The following is a 15,714-nucleotide window of genomic DNA, read 5'->3' on the forward strand; positions in this document are numbered from 1 at the left end:
ATCACACAGGCATCATCATGCCATGACATCACACAGTGTCTGGAAGCTTCCGGAAGCTTCTAGAAGCTTGTGTGACATCCCTGTGTGACGTCACACAAGGATATGACATCACACAGGGATCATGATGCATATCTACCCTTCCCCCACCCTCTACTGACTCAATCATGTGACTTGTTTGATGACTACGGATCATCGTCTTTGATGATGGCGGGTAAACTCCATATTTGGTCAAAGGCTTCACAGAGGATTATCCAATGTTCTATCTTCAACCACACTGGTTGAAGGCCTGGTTTAAGTCCACCCAGGAGTTGTGGAGCAGAGTGTAAAGGTAACATCTGTTCCTCACAGCTTCATTCACTCAGCAGAACAGGAACCGGCAGTGATTGAAGCTGTGCTAACGGAAGCACGGCCTGACATGCACTGCTGCCAACAAGTCTTCCAGAGAGGCTCAGAGACTCCTTCTTGATCCACTTTCCTGCTGGGGGAACAGATCCAAGGCAGAATCATGTTTTTGCTTCTCCAAGGACTGACCCACAACGGCTCTTTTAAGAACCACCCACAAAACCTTTAGGAGCTGGAATCTCACTTTTTCAGTGTTTACAGTCCCAACTTCTGAAGGATCAGAAAGAGAAACTTACTGCATCTGTTGGAGGACAGGCGGAGCTCTGAGGGTCATAGGTCGGTCACCTTGTTTTCCACAGCAGTGGCGATCTGCTGCAGCCTGTAACCCGGCTGCATCTTCTGAGCCGTGCAGTCCTCCTCCAGAGCCGTGATGATCTGAAAGGAGGAGGACGGGGAGGTCAGTGACCAAAGACAACCGAGGAAAGAAGGAAACGTGATTCTGTGAGAGGAATGGACGCCGTGAGAAACTTTACAAAACACTTTTAGATTCAGACTCTCCCGTCTTTTCACAATCAGTTGCAGGAATCTCCAGCTGTTCTGGCTTCAGGGGAACAGAATCAGACGCAAAAAGTGCAAAAACACTTTTCTCTGCTCTCACCACTTTTTGTTCAAAAGGCTTTTTTGCTCTAATAATAACAGCTTTCAAAGTGTGACCAACTCAGAGATGTATTTAGGGAGTTTTTGAACTGCGTTGGACACCAAAGTAGGTCTGTTTGTTGGAGTCCATGAGAGCGAGCTTCAACAGGGAAAATGTTTGTTCAAAAATGTATGTTGAGGTAAAAAGACTCATCATTCTTTTTGCATGTCGTCTCATCAGAGGAACCTTGGCTTTATCCAAACTCTGATAGAAGTCAGGGAGGGAGAGAGAGAGAAGCCGATGTTGACACTTCAGAGGATCCTCACATTGCATTTCAATAAGTTCTAGCTGCAGATTATCTTCCACTTCTTCTGCATCCTCTGAGAAATGGTGATGAGAACAGCTTGGAAATTCTGTCACAAGAGATGCAATCAAAAAGACATATTTTTCCCTTTTGGGAGAAAAAAAGTAGAATTGATTTCAAGTTTTGTATTTGTGTCTCAAACAGGCAGAACTTTACACAGAAGGCTTTCATACACATGTGGAACCAGCTGCCTTGCAGGCTCTTGTTCAGTGTATTCAGATGATGAGTAAGATGGGTGACACAAAACAATACCTCGCACTGAGTGAGGCTCTGTGCAATGCTTGTGTCCTGTGGGAAAACTCTCTAATTTTTGGTGTTTATGGGTTTTTTGTGCTGTAATGTAAGGGGTGGCGGGACCACAGATTTGCACCTTAAAACACACAAAAGTTTCAAATAAAGGTAGTTTCATATAATGTAAATGGGGTTCGCAACCTGATCAACCTGATTTATATGGAAAATCCAAGTTTATCTCTGCCTGTACTCATGAAAACCTTCAGAGTTCGGGAAATCTTCAGGATACAAAATAAACGTGCAGAAGACTCATTATGAACTAAACCAGGATATTACACAAAACTATGAGGAAATTAGACCAAAAATCTATAAAGTATTTGTATTAACCTAACAAAAGAATCTGTAAAATTAAAATCTATAATATCAAAGATAAAAACAGTCTTGGGAAAATGGAGTTTAATACCAATTTTAAGCCTAACTTCACGAATTGAGGTGATAAAAATGAATACTTCCCAGGCTGTTATATTTATTTCAAAATATCCCCGTTGAAATAAAGGATACAGAATTCAAGCAGTGGGACAAAGTGATATCCGGATATATTTGGGAAGGTGCAAAACCAAGAAGAGGTAAAGATTTGACGTGCAGAGTAAAGATCTGAAACAGTTTTCCTCAATGTCACAGAAAATTTCAGTTTTTCTTGACTTGATTGCGCCTCGTAATGCCTGAAGGTTCAATAAACAGCCTGTCAGACTGTATTGATCCACTGCTTTCTGACACAGATCTGTTACAATCTCCCTGCCATATCTTCAAGCCTTCATTACTGTTGCAAAACCAAATTAAAAGAGATTTTCCGCAGATTATTTGCAATAAGCTGCAGCGTTAAATAAAAGAGGATTAGAGAATTCTTTTACTTTGTGTTCCAAATTGTTTATTTTTATGCTGAAGGAGCAAATCTGAGGTAAATCGTCTTAATAACGGAGGTTCTCGGTGAAGGTTACTTCAGATCTAAAGCTGGCTTTCCCTTCTCCTGCAGCGTTCCTGGTGTGTTTCCAGAGTCTCCTCGCTGGCTCCTCCTATCCGAGCGGTCTGCAGACATGAACTCCTTCAGCGAGAGGAGAAACTCCAGCAGAGATGTGAGGGAGGACGAGAGCTTCACAGGTGCGCTCGCTCATCACTCAGATGAAGCCGAACGGATGCTCACATTATCATCCCTGCATTATTGATGCCTCTTTTGTACTGCAGGGGAATAAAAAGCACAAAAGGGCTCGATTTAAATTCAAGTTGATGAAAAAGCACAGGATCTCTCCATGCTAGATTAGAGAATGTTTTGGGAGACTCAGTTGAGGGGCAAACAAACGCACTTTTGCATGTGTTTACATGTAAATATGTTTCCTGGGATGTGAGGAGATAAACATTCATTCTCAGCAGGACCAACATCTTCACAACAGTTTGTCAACTCCAGCTGTACGGAAAACCTCCCAAAGATCTGTTTTGATGGAAATATTTAATCAGATTTAATTATCTGAATGGATTTCTTTAGTTTTAAAAACATTTTTGGGATTTAAAGCCTCACTCTGATTATATTTGATCTAATTTAAAGCGTTCCCAGTGGTATTTTAATCATGATTATGCCATTTTTAGCCCAAATAAAAAAAATTCTGTGTCGTTTTCTAGGATGTAGTTTTCTTATTAGAAAAGTTGTGGGTGGTAACTTTGTCGTGGAGCAACCCCACCCCCCTTCCCCTCCCCGTTGCTGACAGCTGACTGTTTAAAGACTCACTCCGAGGAATTGTGTTTTTAATCTGTTCTTGTGGCATTTTTCTTATGATGGAGAACATATTTTTTAGAAAATTAAGCTTAAATTTGTATCTCTGAATATTTTTTTAATTGAAAATGAACACTAGAACACTTTTACCATAAAATGTTACACCTTCACTGTTTTGTCGGGTAATTTTTACCCAAGAAAAAGTCTTTGTCATAAAACAAATGATAGTTTTTTTGTATTTTTTTACTGTGATTTATGTAAAAAAAAGGAAAATAAAAACATAGGAAGATCCTAAAAACATGCTTGAAAATAACTGGAAAATGAGGAATTTGAGAACAAAAAAAATCCTAAAATAAATAAATATTGATACTTGAGACTTGGTGTTTGGTCCAGCCATTCCTGGAACACGTGAGACTCAAAATGCAACACATTGAACATCATGTAAATACTTTTGCTCGGGTGATAATCACCCCGCGATCGTGTTCGAGGGTTAAATACACAAAAACACAATTTTCATTGGAGTGGGTCTTTAAATACCATTTAAAAACTGATAAAAATCAACCAAATCTTTATAAGTTTGTGTCAATAATAACATCAATTATTGTTGTCATATACACTTTGATCATATGTACTTATTTTGTGCTTCAATCTGGGATGTAAATAAGCATCAATTAGTTTGTAAATAAAGTTTTAGTCACATTTTTCGAGTTAGACTGCAGACGATATGACATTTTAGCTCCAAGAATCCAACAGCCTTTTGTTAATTAAAAGAAACGTAACGATCTAATCACAGAGAGAAAATAAGGTATTTGGAAGCAGCAAATAGGAACATTTGTTTCTTTTTTAAAGTATTGTAGAGTCATGGTGGAATGGTTTTCTTGTGTCGAAACTACTCGATGAACAGGTTTGGCTTTGTTTACTTTTTGGTCTTGCCACAAACAGAAATCAGTCTATTGTAGCTTCTTGTTTTACACTTTAACCAGGAACATTGAGGTCAGTGTCCACTCGGCTTAAAACACTTTCACTTCCCGTTTAAAGCTATTTCTAAAAGAACATCGAGTGAATTGACAACAAAATCTTTCCTCAAGTCCCAAATTTACAAAAATAACTGACAAATCAATTTGAAGTATATTTTTTCAAGTTTTAAGTAATTTCCAAAAGGATGCTCTATTTTAATTTAGTTTGAGATTCTCCAAAATAAAGAGGGATGATATTTTGATTGACTGTTGAATCCTCCTTTTTATAGAAGGCTTTGCGTGTTGCAACAACAAACATTGTGTTCTTGTTTTCCCCCATTCTCACAGACTGACTCCAATGAAAATCATGTTTTTTTCGTGCATTTTATCATGATGGAGGACTTGTATAACAAAAATTAAGATAAAACAGCTTTTTTGAGTTTTTTTTTTTTTTTGTGAATCTGGAAAAAAATGCAGTTTAAAAAAGATTGTAGTTGGGAGTCTTATTTGTGATCATTTTGGTAAACTCTTACTTTAAGACAAGTGAAAAGCGTGCTGGGTCTGTGAGACCTGCTTTAATGCACGTTTTACTCTTAATTCTTTTTTTTGGAACCTTCATCAACGGAGAATCTGTCTGTTCCCCTGCAGAGCTGGATTCAGAGCCCGCCCCCTCGGCTCGCCCTCACCTGTCCCTCCCCGAGCTCTTGCACAGCAGGAACATCTGGAAGAACATGTGTGTGCTTGGCTTCACCTCGTAAGTCCGCCCTCATTTTTGGCCCCAATGCAGTCGTTTCCTCCACACACCGGCTGCATCTTCCATCTCCTGGTTTGACGTTCACCTTTACTCTCCTTCTGCTTAAACAATCACGAGCGCTCACTCCGTCCCCGTGTGCCCTTTCTCCTCCAGATTCATCTCTCACGGCATTAGTCACTGTTACAGCTCGTTCCGAGGTGATGTCAGAGGCACCGCCCCCAGCTTCTACTGGACCTACCTGCTGTCCGTGTGTGCAGGGGGAGGGGCTTGGCTGTTGCTCTGGGCGACCGTAGACAGGTGTGGTCGCCGTGGCATCCTGCTGCTGTCCATGACGATGACGGGCCTGGCTTCTTTGATCCTCCTCGGCCTCATGGAGTGTGAGTGTTTTCACAGCACGGAGTGAGGATCAAATGGGCAGTCTTCTTGTTTTCTCAAACATCCCCACAGCGAAAGAAGATATTTGATGACAGCTAAGCTGTGGATTAGAGGAGCCCGTCTCATGGTTCTTCATACATTATGAAGTGGGTTAAACGTGAGCAGCTGTGTTTATGGAAAAATCCACCCAGCCTTTTTGTTTTTTGAAACATTGTCTCCTCAGACACACCAGCTCTATTCCAGGTGTTTGGCTCCCTCTAGTGGCTGAAAAATAGCTCTGTTTATGTCAGCCACTGCAGTGACAGTCTGAACTCATCGATGATCTCCAACCTTTTTTAGGCCACACTGGTTTAAAGTCAGATAGTATTTTTACTGTACAAGACTTTAGTGGGTGTCTGATTTTTTTATTTGTTCATTTATTTTTTTAATTTTTAACTTTTAAGGTAAAATTTCTCTTCATTCTCCGCAAAATATCTACAAACTTTATTTGTACTCTAGATTTATTTGTAGGAACCCTTAAAATAGTACATAGATGTTTCCTTAACTGTCAAAGGGAAAGCTTAGAAAGACGAGTGGTCACTGAAACTGATATTTTCTAAAAAAAAATAATAAATTCACCATTTGAACAACTTTATTAGCAACATCATCTTAACATTAGACAACCAGTTGCTATATATTAGGCTGAGTGAACTTGGTCAGTGGGCACATTTTTCGCAATAAATCCATATTTCAAGTAAACTCTCTAGGTTTTTGTCTGTTAAATGCACCATTCTTTTATTTTGAAGTCGAAGGCTCCTCTTTCGTTTTCTTGCTGATTCCATTTTGCAAAAAAAAAGTTCCAAATTAGTTTATTTTTGTTAATTTTGCTAATAATTTCAAGTTGCTTTGAGAATAAAGCGGTTTTATTTTCCACACGCGTCAAGAATTAGTTGGATGTGGTGGGGAGAATCTAGACGTTTTTCAAAATAAAACTTACCTCAGAACCACATTAGAAGAAAAACAGAAAAAAAATGCAGATTTTTTTTTGTGACCCCAGTACTAACTCTCCAGTTGAGGTCCGCAGCTTTAGATCATATCAAAGGTAACTCCCTCTTTTTAAACTTTTTTTTTCTTCTTTAGATCTGAGTGAAACGGCGATCACCATCTTCTCGGTGCTGGGGCTCTTCTCTTCCCAAGCCACAGCCTCTGTGTGCATCCTCTTCACCGCAGAGATCATGCCCACCATCATCAGGTATCACAGAAACACTCTCCCACTTTGAGGTTCAGAGCAAGATCAGCTGAGGTTAGGAACCTCGGAAGGCTTTTCATGTCAGTCATCTGAGTGCAGATGCTCTGGAACATGAATAATGCAGCAATAACTTCCATCGGTGTCTGCTAGTTAACCAGAGGACCTGATTTAGAAAAATGCACTAATAAATTAGGCCAGTTTGAAATAGCTGAGTACTTTCTTAATAAACACAGCTTATTGGATGCACCGTAAACCAAAAATTAAAAATAAAAATGAAAATAAAGTAATGAAATCCTTAAATATGCATTTTTTGGTCATCCTGCAACCAGTTTGTTTGATCATTCTGCTGAACTATTTTGACTTTTTAAAATTTTATTTAATGCAACAAAGAAAGCTATAAATTATATATTTTTTGTTTTTTACTCATTTCATGAAACAGTACTAAAGACATAAGTTTTTAAAAAAAATAAAATGTTTAAATAAAAATTGATTTTTTTTAAATATGTATTAATTAATTTAATAAATTAATTGTAATTAATTTTGACAGTATCAGATTAAATATTTCCTTTGTTAATGCACGTTTTTCTGATGCAAAGATGAAGTATATGAATAAAGTTTTGGGGTTTCAACCTTTTTATTTTTGTAACTTAACAATTTATTTTTACTGATAAACAAATTAGGACTGAATTATTTGACTTAAAAGCATTTTAAAAATAATTTAGTTATTGAAATTAATAGTAACTGAGATATTTTATTCTTAAAAAATATTTTTTAAAGCTTCAAAATGTTTTGAAAAAATAACGAAGACAAAATGGCTCCCTCTAGTGGTCAAATATGAAAACAGCACCCCCAACAATATTTTAATTTGTACATAAATGTGTTTTTTTTTTGTTTAATTAGGGAATTTTTAGGGTTTTCAATTAATTTACCCATGTTACCATAATTGAGAGATTGAAGGTTTGGATTTCTTTACAACTTACTTTAAAATAACTTTTGGTAATGTGAGCAAAATTAAAGCCAAAAAGCCTTTTTGAGATCAGGAATGATATAGTTGATGCATTTAGTTGAAGTTACTTAATAGACAAAAACATGTGCTATAAGTGAGGCTCTGTGTGTGCAGGGGTAGTGGCGTTGGAGCCGTGCTGGCTCTGGGCTGTGTGGGCCGCCTGAGCTCGCCGATCATGGACCTGCGAAACCACTACGGCTACTTCCTGCACCACGTCATCTACTCCTCGCTGGCGCTGCTTGCCGTGCTCTCCATCCTGCTCCTGCCTGAGAGCAAGAGGAAGCCGCTGCCCCAGACGCTGGCGGACGGCGAGCAGTACAGGCGGCCGCCGCTGGGCAGGAGGCGGCGGGACAATGTGCCGCTGCTGGCCACCCCAAACCCAGAGACCTGAAGGAGCCGTCAGCGCTGCGACGGAATGAGCTCACACGGGTCGTCCTCTACCAGAACCTGTAACATCTCCACGCCGGGAGAGACTCTAAAAGGAAAGAAAAGGGCTGAGACAAACTCCAAGCTTCTTACATATCATCCTCCAGTCATTCCAGAGGCAGACGGCGCCACAGACGAACAGATTAGTGTTTGTTCTTCAGTAAACCTTCATCTCACTGTGTTCTCTCGTTACGACACCAGCATTCTCCGCTGACCTCCATCCCGTCCGCTGTGGAGATTAGAAGATGTTCTTAGCGTTTGTCTTGACTTACATTAGAGCATATTTTGCTGTTCTTCTGTGGGCATCTAATCAAAAAGTGCTTTGACAAGAGCAAAATAGAATTTTTGTATAGTTTTCTGTACCTTTTAGTAACAACTTGTGGTGCACAGGCAGAGGGAAGCAGTTCTCTGACACGTAACTTTGGAGCTAATCGTAAGATGTCCTGTAAATAACGTAAGCTCTAGTTTCTTCAACTTTATTCGGCATTCCCAGACGCCGAGGCTCAACCCATTTAGGCTATGCAGTTTTGGGAGCACTTTTTTATTTTCCCTTTTGAAGGTAGAAGCTTGTTTGACCAAAGGCCTGAAATTGAAGGGAAGTCATTTTGATCAGTCAGAAAGGTTCAGCGTTTCCACTGTTAGTCCAGTTTCCTGAATCTGGCCTGGAGCCAGCAGTATTTATAATCTTATTTATGTTGTTATTAATCACTAATTTATCCCGAGTGTTTTTAAGATCAACTCTTCATCGACTTAGTTCTGTCTCTGACCCCATAATTATGTTTACTGTTGGTGGGAGGGGCCTGATGAGTTTGCTCCCTAACCAGGAAGTGAAGAGGGGCCCCCAGCTCCTCCTATTTCTTTTAATGTTTCAAAATAAAAGCATGACAGAATGAGTCGCAGCCTCTCAGAGGCCGGCTGGTGGCGTTTCACTGCTTTTTTAGTGCTAAGATAAAAAGTCTGATGGAAGCTAACATGATCATCTTTGCTGACGACTTTAGTTTATAAATGTTATCACTAATTATGTCTTATTATTGTCTGATAACACCAAGCATCTGTTGAATGATGAGTTCAGTTTAATGTTATAGCCTGATTTCCTGTACAATAAAAGTGGGACAGTTAAGAGGAGTTGAGTGTTTTTATTTGGTGAAAATTATGGATGTGTCAGAGTGACAGAATGAATAAAAAGACAACATCCTTTGAAACACTGGAATATATGTTATTTATCAGGTTTACTGCTATTTGATAGTGTCAAGTTTTTTTTGGTTTGTTTTTTTTAAAAGCAAAAATCCACTTAATTCTAGAACAGCTTGGATTAAGTGAAACCTTAAACCCAAGCTAAGACCAGAACAGACATTGAGTAGAATCTCGTGTTTATTTCTGTTGCAGCTCAGCTTGTCTGTCATATTTCTATCAAACTTGAAGGACATGTTTGTTGTTTTTGCACTATTAGAGCACTAACAAACCCTTATTATGTCGGCACTTAATCATCAGTACCTTAACTGACGCTATGATGACCAGAACCAGGTTAGAAAAATACAAAATATCCTGAAAAATTTAGCAACAGGAACGACTGTGAAAAACTGACTTAAAGGTGATTCAAAACCCGTTTAATATGGAAGTTTTTTAGTTCCATGATGAACACAAAGGATCATAATAGACAGCAAAAAAAGAAGATACAAACCTTTTTATAACATGCATATTTAACATGTATCATATTCTTCACCACACATCAATGTACTTTGTAATTTTTTTAGGTTGTCCCACTGTTTTTTTGGCCTATAAGGGGGAAATCTTTTTCAGCAGAGCCATTTTCTTCAGGATTATCCTGGAAAAACACATAAAACGAAGAGGGAGAGATCACAGGGTTAATCCCTCTCCAAAATGTTCCACGTTAAAACACAAAAGACACTAAACTCTACTGCAGCGGTCACCAACTCTGTTCTGCTCGTTTTACAGCTAACCTTGTTCAAGCTTCTTCTGCTCACCTGGCTGGATCAGGTATGTTCAATCAGAAACTGAACTAATTCAATCCAGCTAACCGGGAATTACTGAAGCAGGATTGTTCCATTTCAGATCAAAGTAATGTTAAAATGTTTTATGTTAATCATCAAAACCATAAACTTATCAGTTTACAGTTTTTACTTACATTAAAAGTCACATTTTCTATGACTTTGGGTCCCGCATCTAAGTCCATCACTGTGGAAAAATCTTCGGGGTCGACTGCAATGCATCCTGGGATATGGGAGCACAAAAGGATACACCAGAACAGTCCTTGAAATTGGGAAAACTCTAGGGGACAGCACACAGATGGGGTTTGACTATATTTTCAACCATTTAACTTGAATAGAAACGTGAAACACAAAATGAACTTTGGTCCTCCCTGTTCACAATAATCCAAATATTTGTGCTTTGATTTAAACATACTTCAGAATAAATTGACATTTTCCAGAGAAAAATTATTAACTTTAATAATAAAAACAGCATAATCAGATTAAGTCTCAGATCTCCATGTTCAGGTCAGAATCTTCTTCTTTTTCTATTCTAAAAGCAGCGAGTGAGTCAATGGTTGTGGTAGAGGAGGACCAAGGCTTTGATGCACGGATCTGGATTCTTATGTTCTCTGCTCTGTTTTGGAGAAGCTTCTCTCAGGCGTCTATAGGTTTGTTGTGGAGGAGGTTCAACATGGATTTATTATCCTGGAGACTCTAAATTTATTGTATTGTATTATCAATCTCCAGTCTTTCTCTCATTCTCTCAATACATGACCGGTCTGGCTGGATATCGATGTGTTCCTGGATCGACTACTTGCTCTAGTGACACTGTTTGGACAAAGTTTTTCACTCTGAACTTTTTTATGTTGAATTTCTGACCCATCGAAATTTTTAAGTCTCGAAATTAAAAACACTGAATTTTTTAAGATAGAAAATATTTTTGGGAGGATACAATTTTGCTGTTTAAAAAGCATGGGTTAAAAAAAAATCAAGATTAAAATTTCAGAGGTAAAAAAAATTCAGAATAAAAATTCAGGACTTAAAAAAATCAGAATAAAAATTCGGGGATTAAAAAAAAGTAAGAGTCTGATGGAACTAAAAAACTTCCATAGAAATAAAACACAAAAATTTAAGCTCTCTTCAGGCAAGTTCTGTGGAGAAACTACTACAGGTACGTGCAAAGAGTCCATGGATTAAGCCTCCAACTCCCTTTAAAAGTATCAAAATCACAACAAACACCCCCCACATTGCTATTTTATCATTTATTGCCCCTGTCTATTTAAAAAATATATTATTTACCCGAATTGAACAGTTTTGGGATTTAAAAAAAAAAAAGAAAGAAAGAAATAAGCCCTGAGTGTGATTCGAACCGGTAACTTCTTGATTGTAAGACCGGGAGTTTAACCGCTAGGCCATCTAGAAACCGGAAATACGTCACACAGTTTTGTGTATCTAGTCCATTGATTATGCAACCAACTGCACTATTTGAATACCCTTTAAAAGTACCAAAATCAAAACAAACACCCCCCACATTGCGATTTTTTCATTTATTCCCCCTGTCTATTTTTAAAAAATATTTTATTTACCTGAATTGAACAGTTTTGGGATTAAAAAAAAAAAGAAAGAAAGAAATAAGCCCCGAGTCGGATTCGAACCGGTAACCTCTTGATTGTTAGACCGGGAGTTTACCCGCTCGGCCATCTAGAAACCGGAAGTACGTCACACAGTTTTGTGAATACATTCCATGGATTATGCAACCAACTGCTCTATTTGCTTACCCTGTACTAAAATCAAAACAAACACCCTCCACATTGCTATTTTTTCATTTATTCCCCCTGTCTATTTAAGAGTATAACATGTTTGATACATATTAAATATGCATGTCATAAAAAGTTTTGTATCTTCTTTTTTCTGCTGTCTATTATGATCCTTTGTGTTCAGGATTGTGAGTATCAAGCATCAGGAGAAGGTTAGTGGGAGTCCACTGCTGCTACTGTTGATTTGACCTCATGGATGAGGCACCAGGACAGAGACCTTCCACCAGTCCTACTGATTTCTTCTATCTGGGAGTAAACTAAAGCAGTGGGTGAAAGAGAGAAGAGTGAAAGAGAGGAAGGAAGGAGTGACCCACCAGGTGGAAGAAGAAAAAGAATCACTATCTGCGTTTCCATTACACATTTACCTAAAATTCTATCTAAATTCTAGGAATTTAGATAAATACAGTTTCGAAATGACACTGTTTCCATTAAATCATCATTTTGCGATAAAGCACAAACCAACTCACACGATAAGTCATTAAGAACACGACAATGAATGAGATCTTTTTTTATTATTATTATTTGATTCGCTAAAAAAAGAGATTGCAGTGACGTCACAGTTCTGTCTGGAGAGCGTGTGCCGCGCAGAGTCTATTGACAGTCTCAGGTGCACGTGAGAAACCTGTTCAGCGGTTTTTAAATGAATAACCATTCTAACAAGTAAGCAGCTGGACCTTTTTCTGTTTAAAAACTCAACAAGATCCATTTAAGTTTCTGTACCTGCACTTGCGCTTTTCCTCAAACGAGACTTCAGCATCTTTAGGCTCCAAGCTGCAGAAGTGCTGCTGCAGATGAAGCAATGAGAATCTTGGTGATTTTATTATGGAGGAGCTGCACGATTCCGTATGACACTCAACTTATAAAGAGCTGTGAAGCTGTTGGATCTCTCCTGCCGCCCGCTGTGCTGCGCTCAGGACAGACACTTCATACAAAGAGGCGCATCTATTTTGAAAAGTGTTTCCATTACAGTTTTGCGAAAAATGTCTGTTTCGAAACTCCCCAAATGCCACCTCCTCTAAGGGGAAAAACGTTTTTGTTTTCAGAATTGTGGTTTCCATTAGGAGAATGTATCAAAATTCCAAATTTCAGAGTTAATGGAAACGCGACTATAGTGATGAGCTTCTAGACCTGATTAGAGAGGACATGAGGCAGAAGAGCAGAGCACACAAGGGAGGACTGAACTGTTGGCCAACTTTAGTCTCCTGGAAAAAAATGCCAACAAATAACCACATTTGATTTCTGAGAATAAATGAAGTTTATATTTGATGTATTAAAATGTTTTCTTTTTTAGTATAAATAAAGGTATAAATCCAACACAGTAATTCATTGTAACACTATTTACAAAGATGGTCGACATGGATGAGATGCTTCAACTGAGACGCGAGGATGGAACTTTCTGGGTGGTGATTGGAACATCTTGCAGGATGGTCGGCAGAGTTTCAGGATGCATCTTCACTGTAGACTGCATCGTCCATCTTCAGGGTTTACAGGGTTGGCTGTGGACGGATGCTGCATGACCAAAAATGATCCATAAATATAAGATAATGCATGCACTGTCCTAAAATGTTTTTAACAAAAACTCAATTAAATTATTGAATAATTAAAAATCACTTGATTAATTAATTACCTGTTAAAAGTAATCAAGGTAAGGTGGTACCTCCCCCAGGGCAGAAACCTCAGCAGGTAGTTGGTCCTGCCAGAGAGCACCACTGGTGACCTTCAAACCAGCTTCCTCCTCATCATCACCTCCACATCATCCTCTGGGGCCTTGGTGTCGTCAGCACAGGAGCAGATATTGTGGAGGATGGCACAAGCTGTGACAACTTGCAATATATAAATTAGATATATAAATTAATAGAAATATATTCCAAAGAATATAAAATGCTGCTATGTGTTCACTTCCGTGAGGTACAAAGGTGTGATGCACCTCCAGCACTTGCAGGAAGATGCCTCTGAATCTTGTCTTATCATTCCAAAAGCACGCTCTATAATCGAGGGCGCTTTTGGAATGATGCAGTGACCATCAGGGTCACCAGGAGGTTTGATCCTGATGTGGCATCCATCGATGGCACCTGCAGCTTTAAGGAAAAACTCTGTGCTGTGCCAGCCCTGCAAACCCACGGGACTCCACCTCCAGGTCCTCAGGGGTTTTTGGAAGGTGAAGGTTCTTATGGCGAATGGTCACCACCTCCTGTGGAACAAGAGATCCAAACACTCTTGAGATCATCCTGTAGGATACTCCGCTCGCCAACCAGAAGAGAAACACCAGGATCTCAGTTACATCACCCCACAGACGTCACCAATGGAGGTTCAGGAGGACTGCAGGAGAGTTCCTGTTCACTCTTATTCTGGTCCTGGATCTTCACTGTTAATAAACCGCTCCAGGAGACTCAGGTTGATTCTGCATTACAGGGTGTAGTCTTTTTAAAAAGAAATACATTTATAGTAAAAAAAATACATAAAAAAACTTAAAGCAAACATAAACATGTGTGGTTTTAAGTATTCTGATCTTAGACTGTAAAACATCATTATACTTAGGGGAACATGAGAATAACAAAATACTTAAATACTACTTGTACTGATTTCATATAAGAGTAGGGTAAAATTCTTAAAATTAATTTCGGCAATAGAAGAAGTCAGAAGACAAAATAAACATTTAACACTATTGTATTGCATTTACTGCTATAACTTGTTAAATACAACTTGAATAATCTACAAACCCACAAATTCAGTAATTGTATATTTTACAACCTGAAATGTAGTTGCCAAGTAAAAAGATAAATTAAACTAGCTAAAGCTAACATGTATATGTGTGAGAGAGTATGAACACTCTAGAGGGAATGCTGGTCTTATAGCTTCTTTCAACAGAGCTCCGGTTAGAGAGAAGGAGACGAAATTTAAAGGAAAGCAGAGACGGAGAATGTAATGCAAAAGTTAAAAATAAATTAATAAAAATTAAAGGCCTCAGCCATGACAATTGGGCAAATCAGATTTAAAATCCCCTGTTAACCTATGAAGCATGTTTTTGGACGGTGGGAGGAAGACAGAGAAACACAGAAAGGTCCCAGTTGGTGGTTCTGTTTCAGGTCCACCAGCCGGGACTTGAACAGACATAATTTTAAGATAAATAATCATCTGATGGAGTTTAAAACTGTGTTAGTTGAATTTAAGTTTTTTTCTACTAAAATTAAAAGTGTCCATCCTAATCTCTAAAATTATCTTTAAAGTCAAAAGGAAGGAGATCAAATATGCCAAAAAATGCTCCAAAAGTGACCCCAATCTTCCTGCAGCACACGTATAATTTAGTACAGGCTGTCTGCAGGGCATAAAAACTGTATGAACAGTTCTTAGATTAGTTTGAACTTCTGGGAAGCCACTGGACCATAAACTTTCAGGAACCATTTCATGAAACATTAAACAGACGTGTAACTTCTGAGTTCATTGGTGACAGAAAGCATCGATGTTCTGCCTTTGAGAAGATCCAAAACATGACACAGAAAAACGGCTGAACCGACAGTAAACACCTCAGTAAAGTAATAAGAGTTTCCTGTCTCTGAGATGCAGATTTGATTCAGATTTAACAGTCTGATCCCTGGAAACTGAAAGACCTTCAAATCGGAGTTTCAACATTTCAGGCCTCATATAAGATCACCCTTTAAACCTTGATTTTCAGCTGCTTCGTGTTTTTTTCCAACATGTTCAGTCAGTCATCATAAATGAGTTATTCTATTAATCAGTTTAAAACAGCTTTTGAAACTGAGGTTTGTGGAGCCAAAAAATATTTTAAAACTGAAGGCAGCTATCTCCTGACAAATAAACTGT

The 15,714-nt window shown here is 38.5% G+C and overlaps 1 protein-coding gene across 2 annotated transcripts in view; it reads left to right on the forward strand.

Annotated features, from left to right (window-relative positions):
- Positions 1 to 9,286, forward strand: part of slc22a17 (solute carrier family 22 member 17) — a 21,769-nt gene extending 12,483 nt beyond the window's left edge. For both annotated transcript variants that reach the window (XM_024280310.2, XM_024280309.2), the window contains exons 6-10: positions 2,608 to 2,732; positions 4,944 to 5,049; positions 5,203 to 5,426; positions 6,544 to 6,655; positions 7,773 to 9,286. In XM_024280310.2, coding sequence (XP_024136078.1) covers positions 2,608 to 2,732; positions 4,944 to 5,049; positions 5,203 to 5,426; positions 6,544 to 6,655; positions 7,773 to 8,049 — 844 coding nt within the window. In that variant the 3' untranslated portion in view covers positions 8,050 to 9,286. The remainder of the gene's footprint in view (positions 1 to 2,607; positions 2,733 to 4,943; positions 5,050 to 5,202; positions 5,427 to 6,543; positions 6,656 to 7,772) is intronic.
- Positions 9,287 to 15,714: the final 6,428 nt, after the last annotated feature.

This window comes from Oryzias melastigma, linkage group LG20 (assembly GCF_002922805.2).
Source record: "Oryzias melastigma strain HK-1 linkage group LG20, ASM292280v2, whole genome shotgun sequence".
Taxonomy (NCBI): Eukaryota; Metazoa; Chordata; class Actinopteri; order Beloniformes; family Adrianichthyidae; genus Oryzias; species Oryzias melastigma.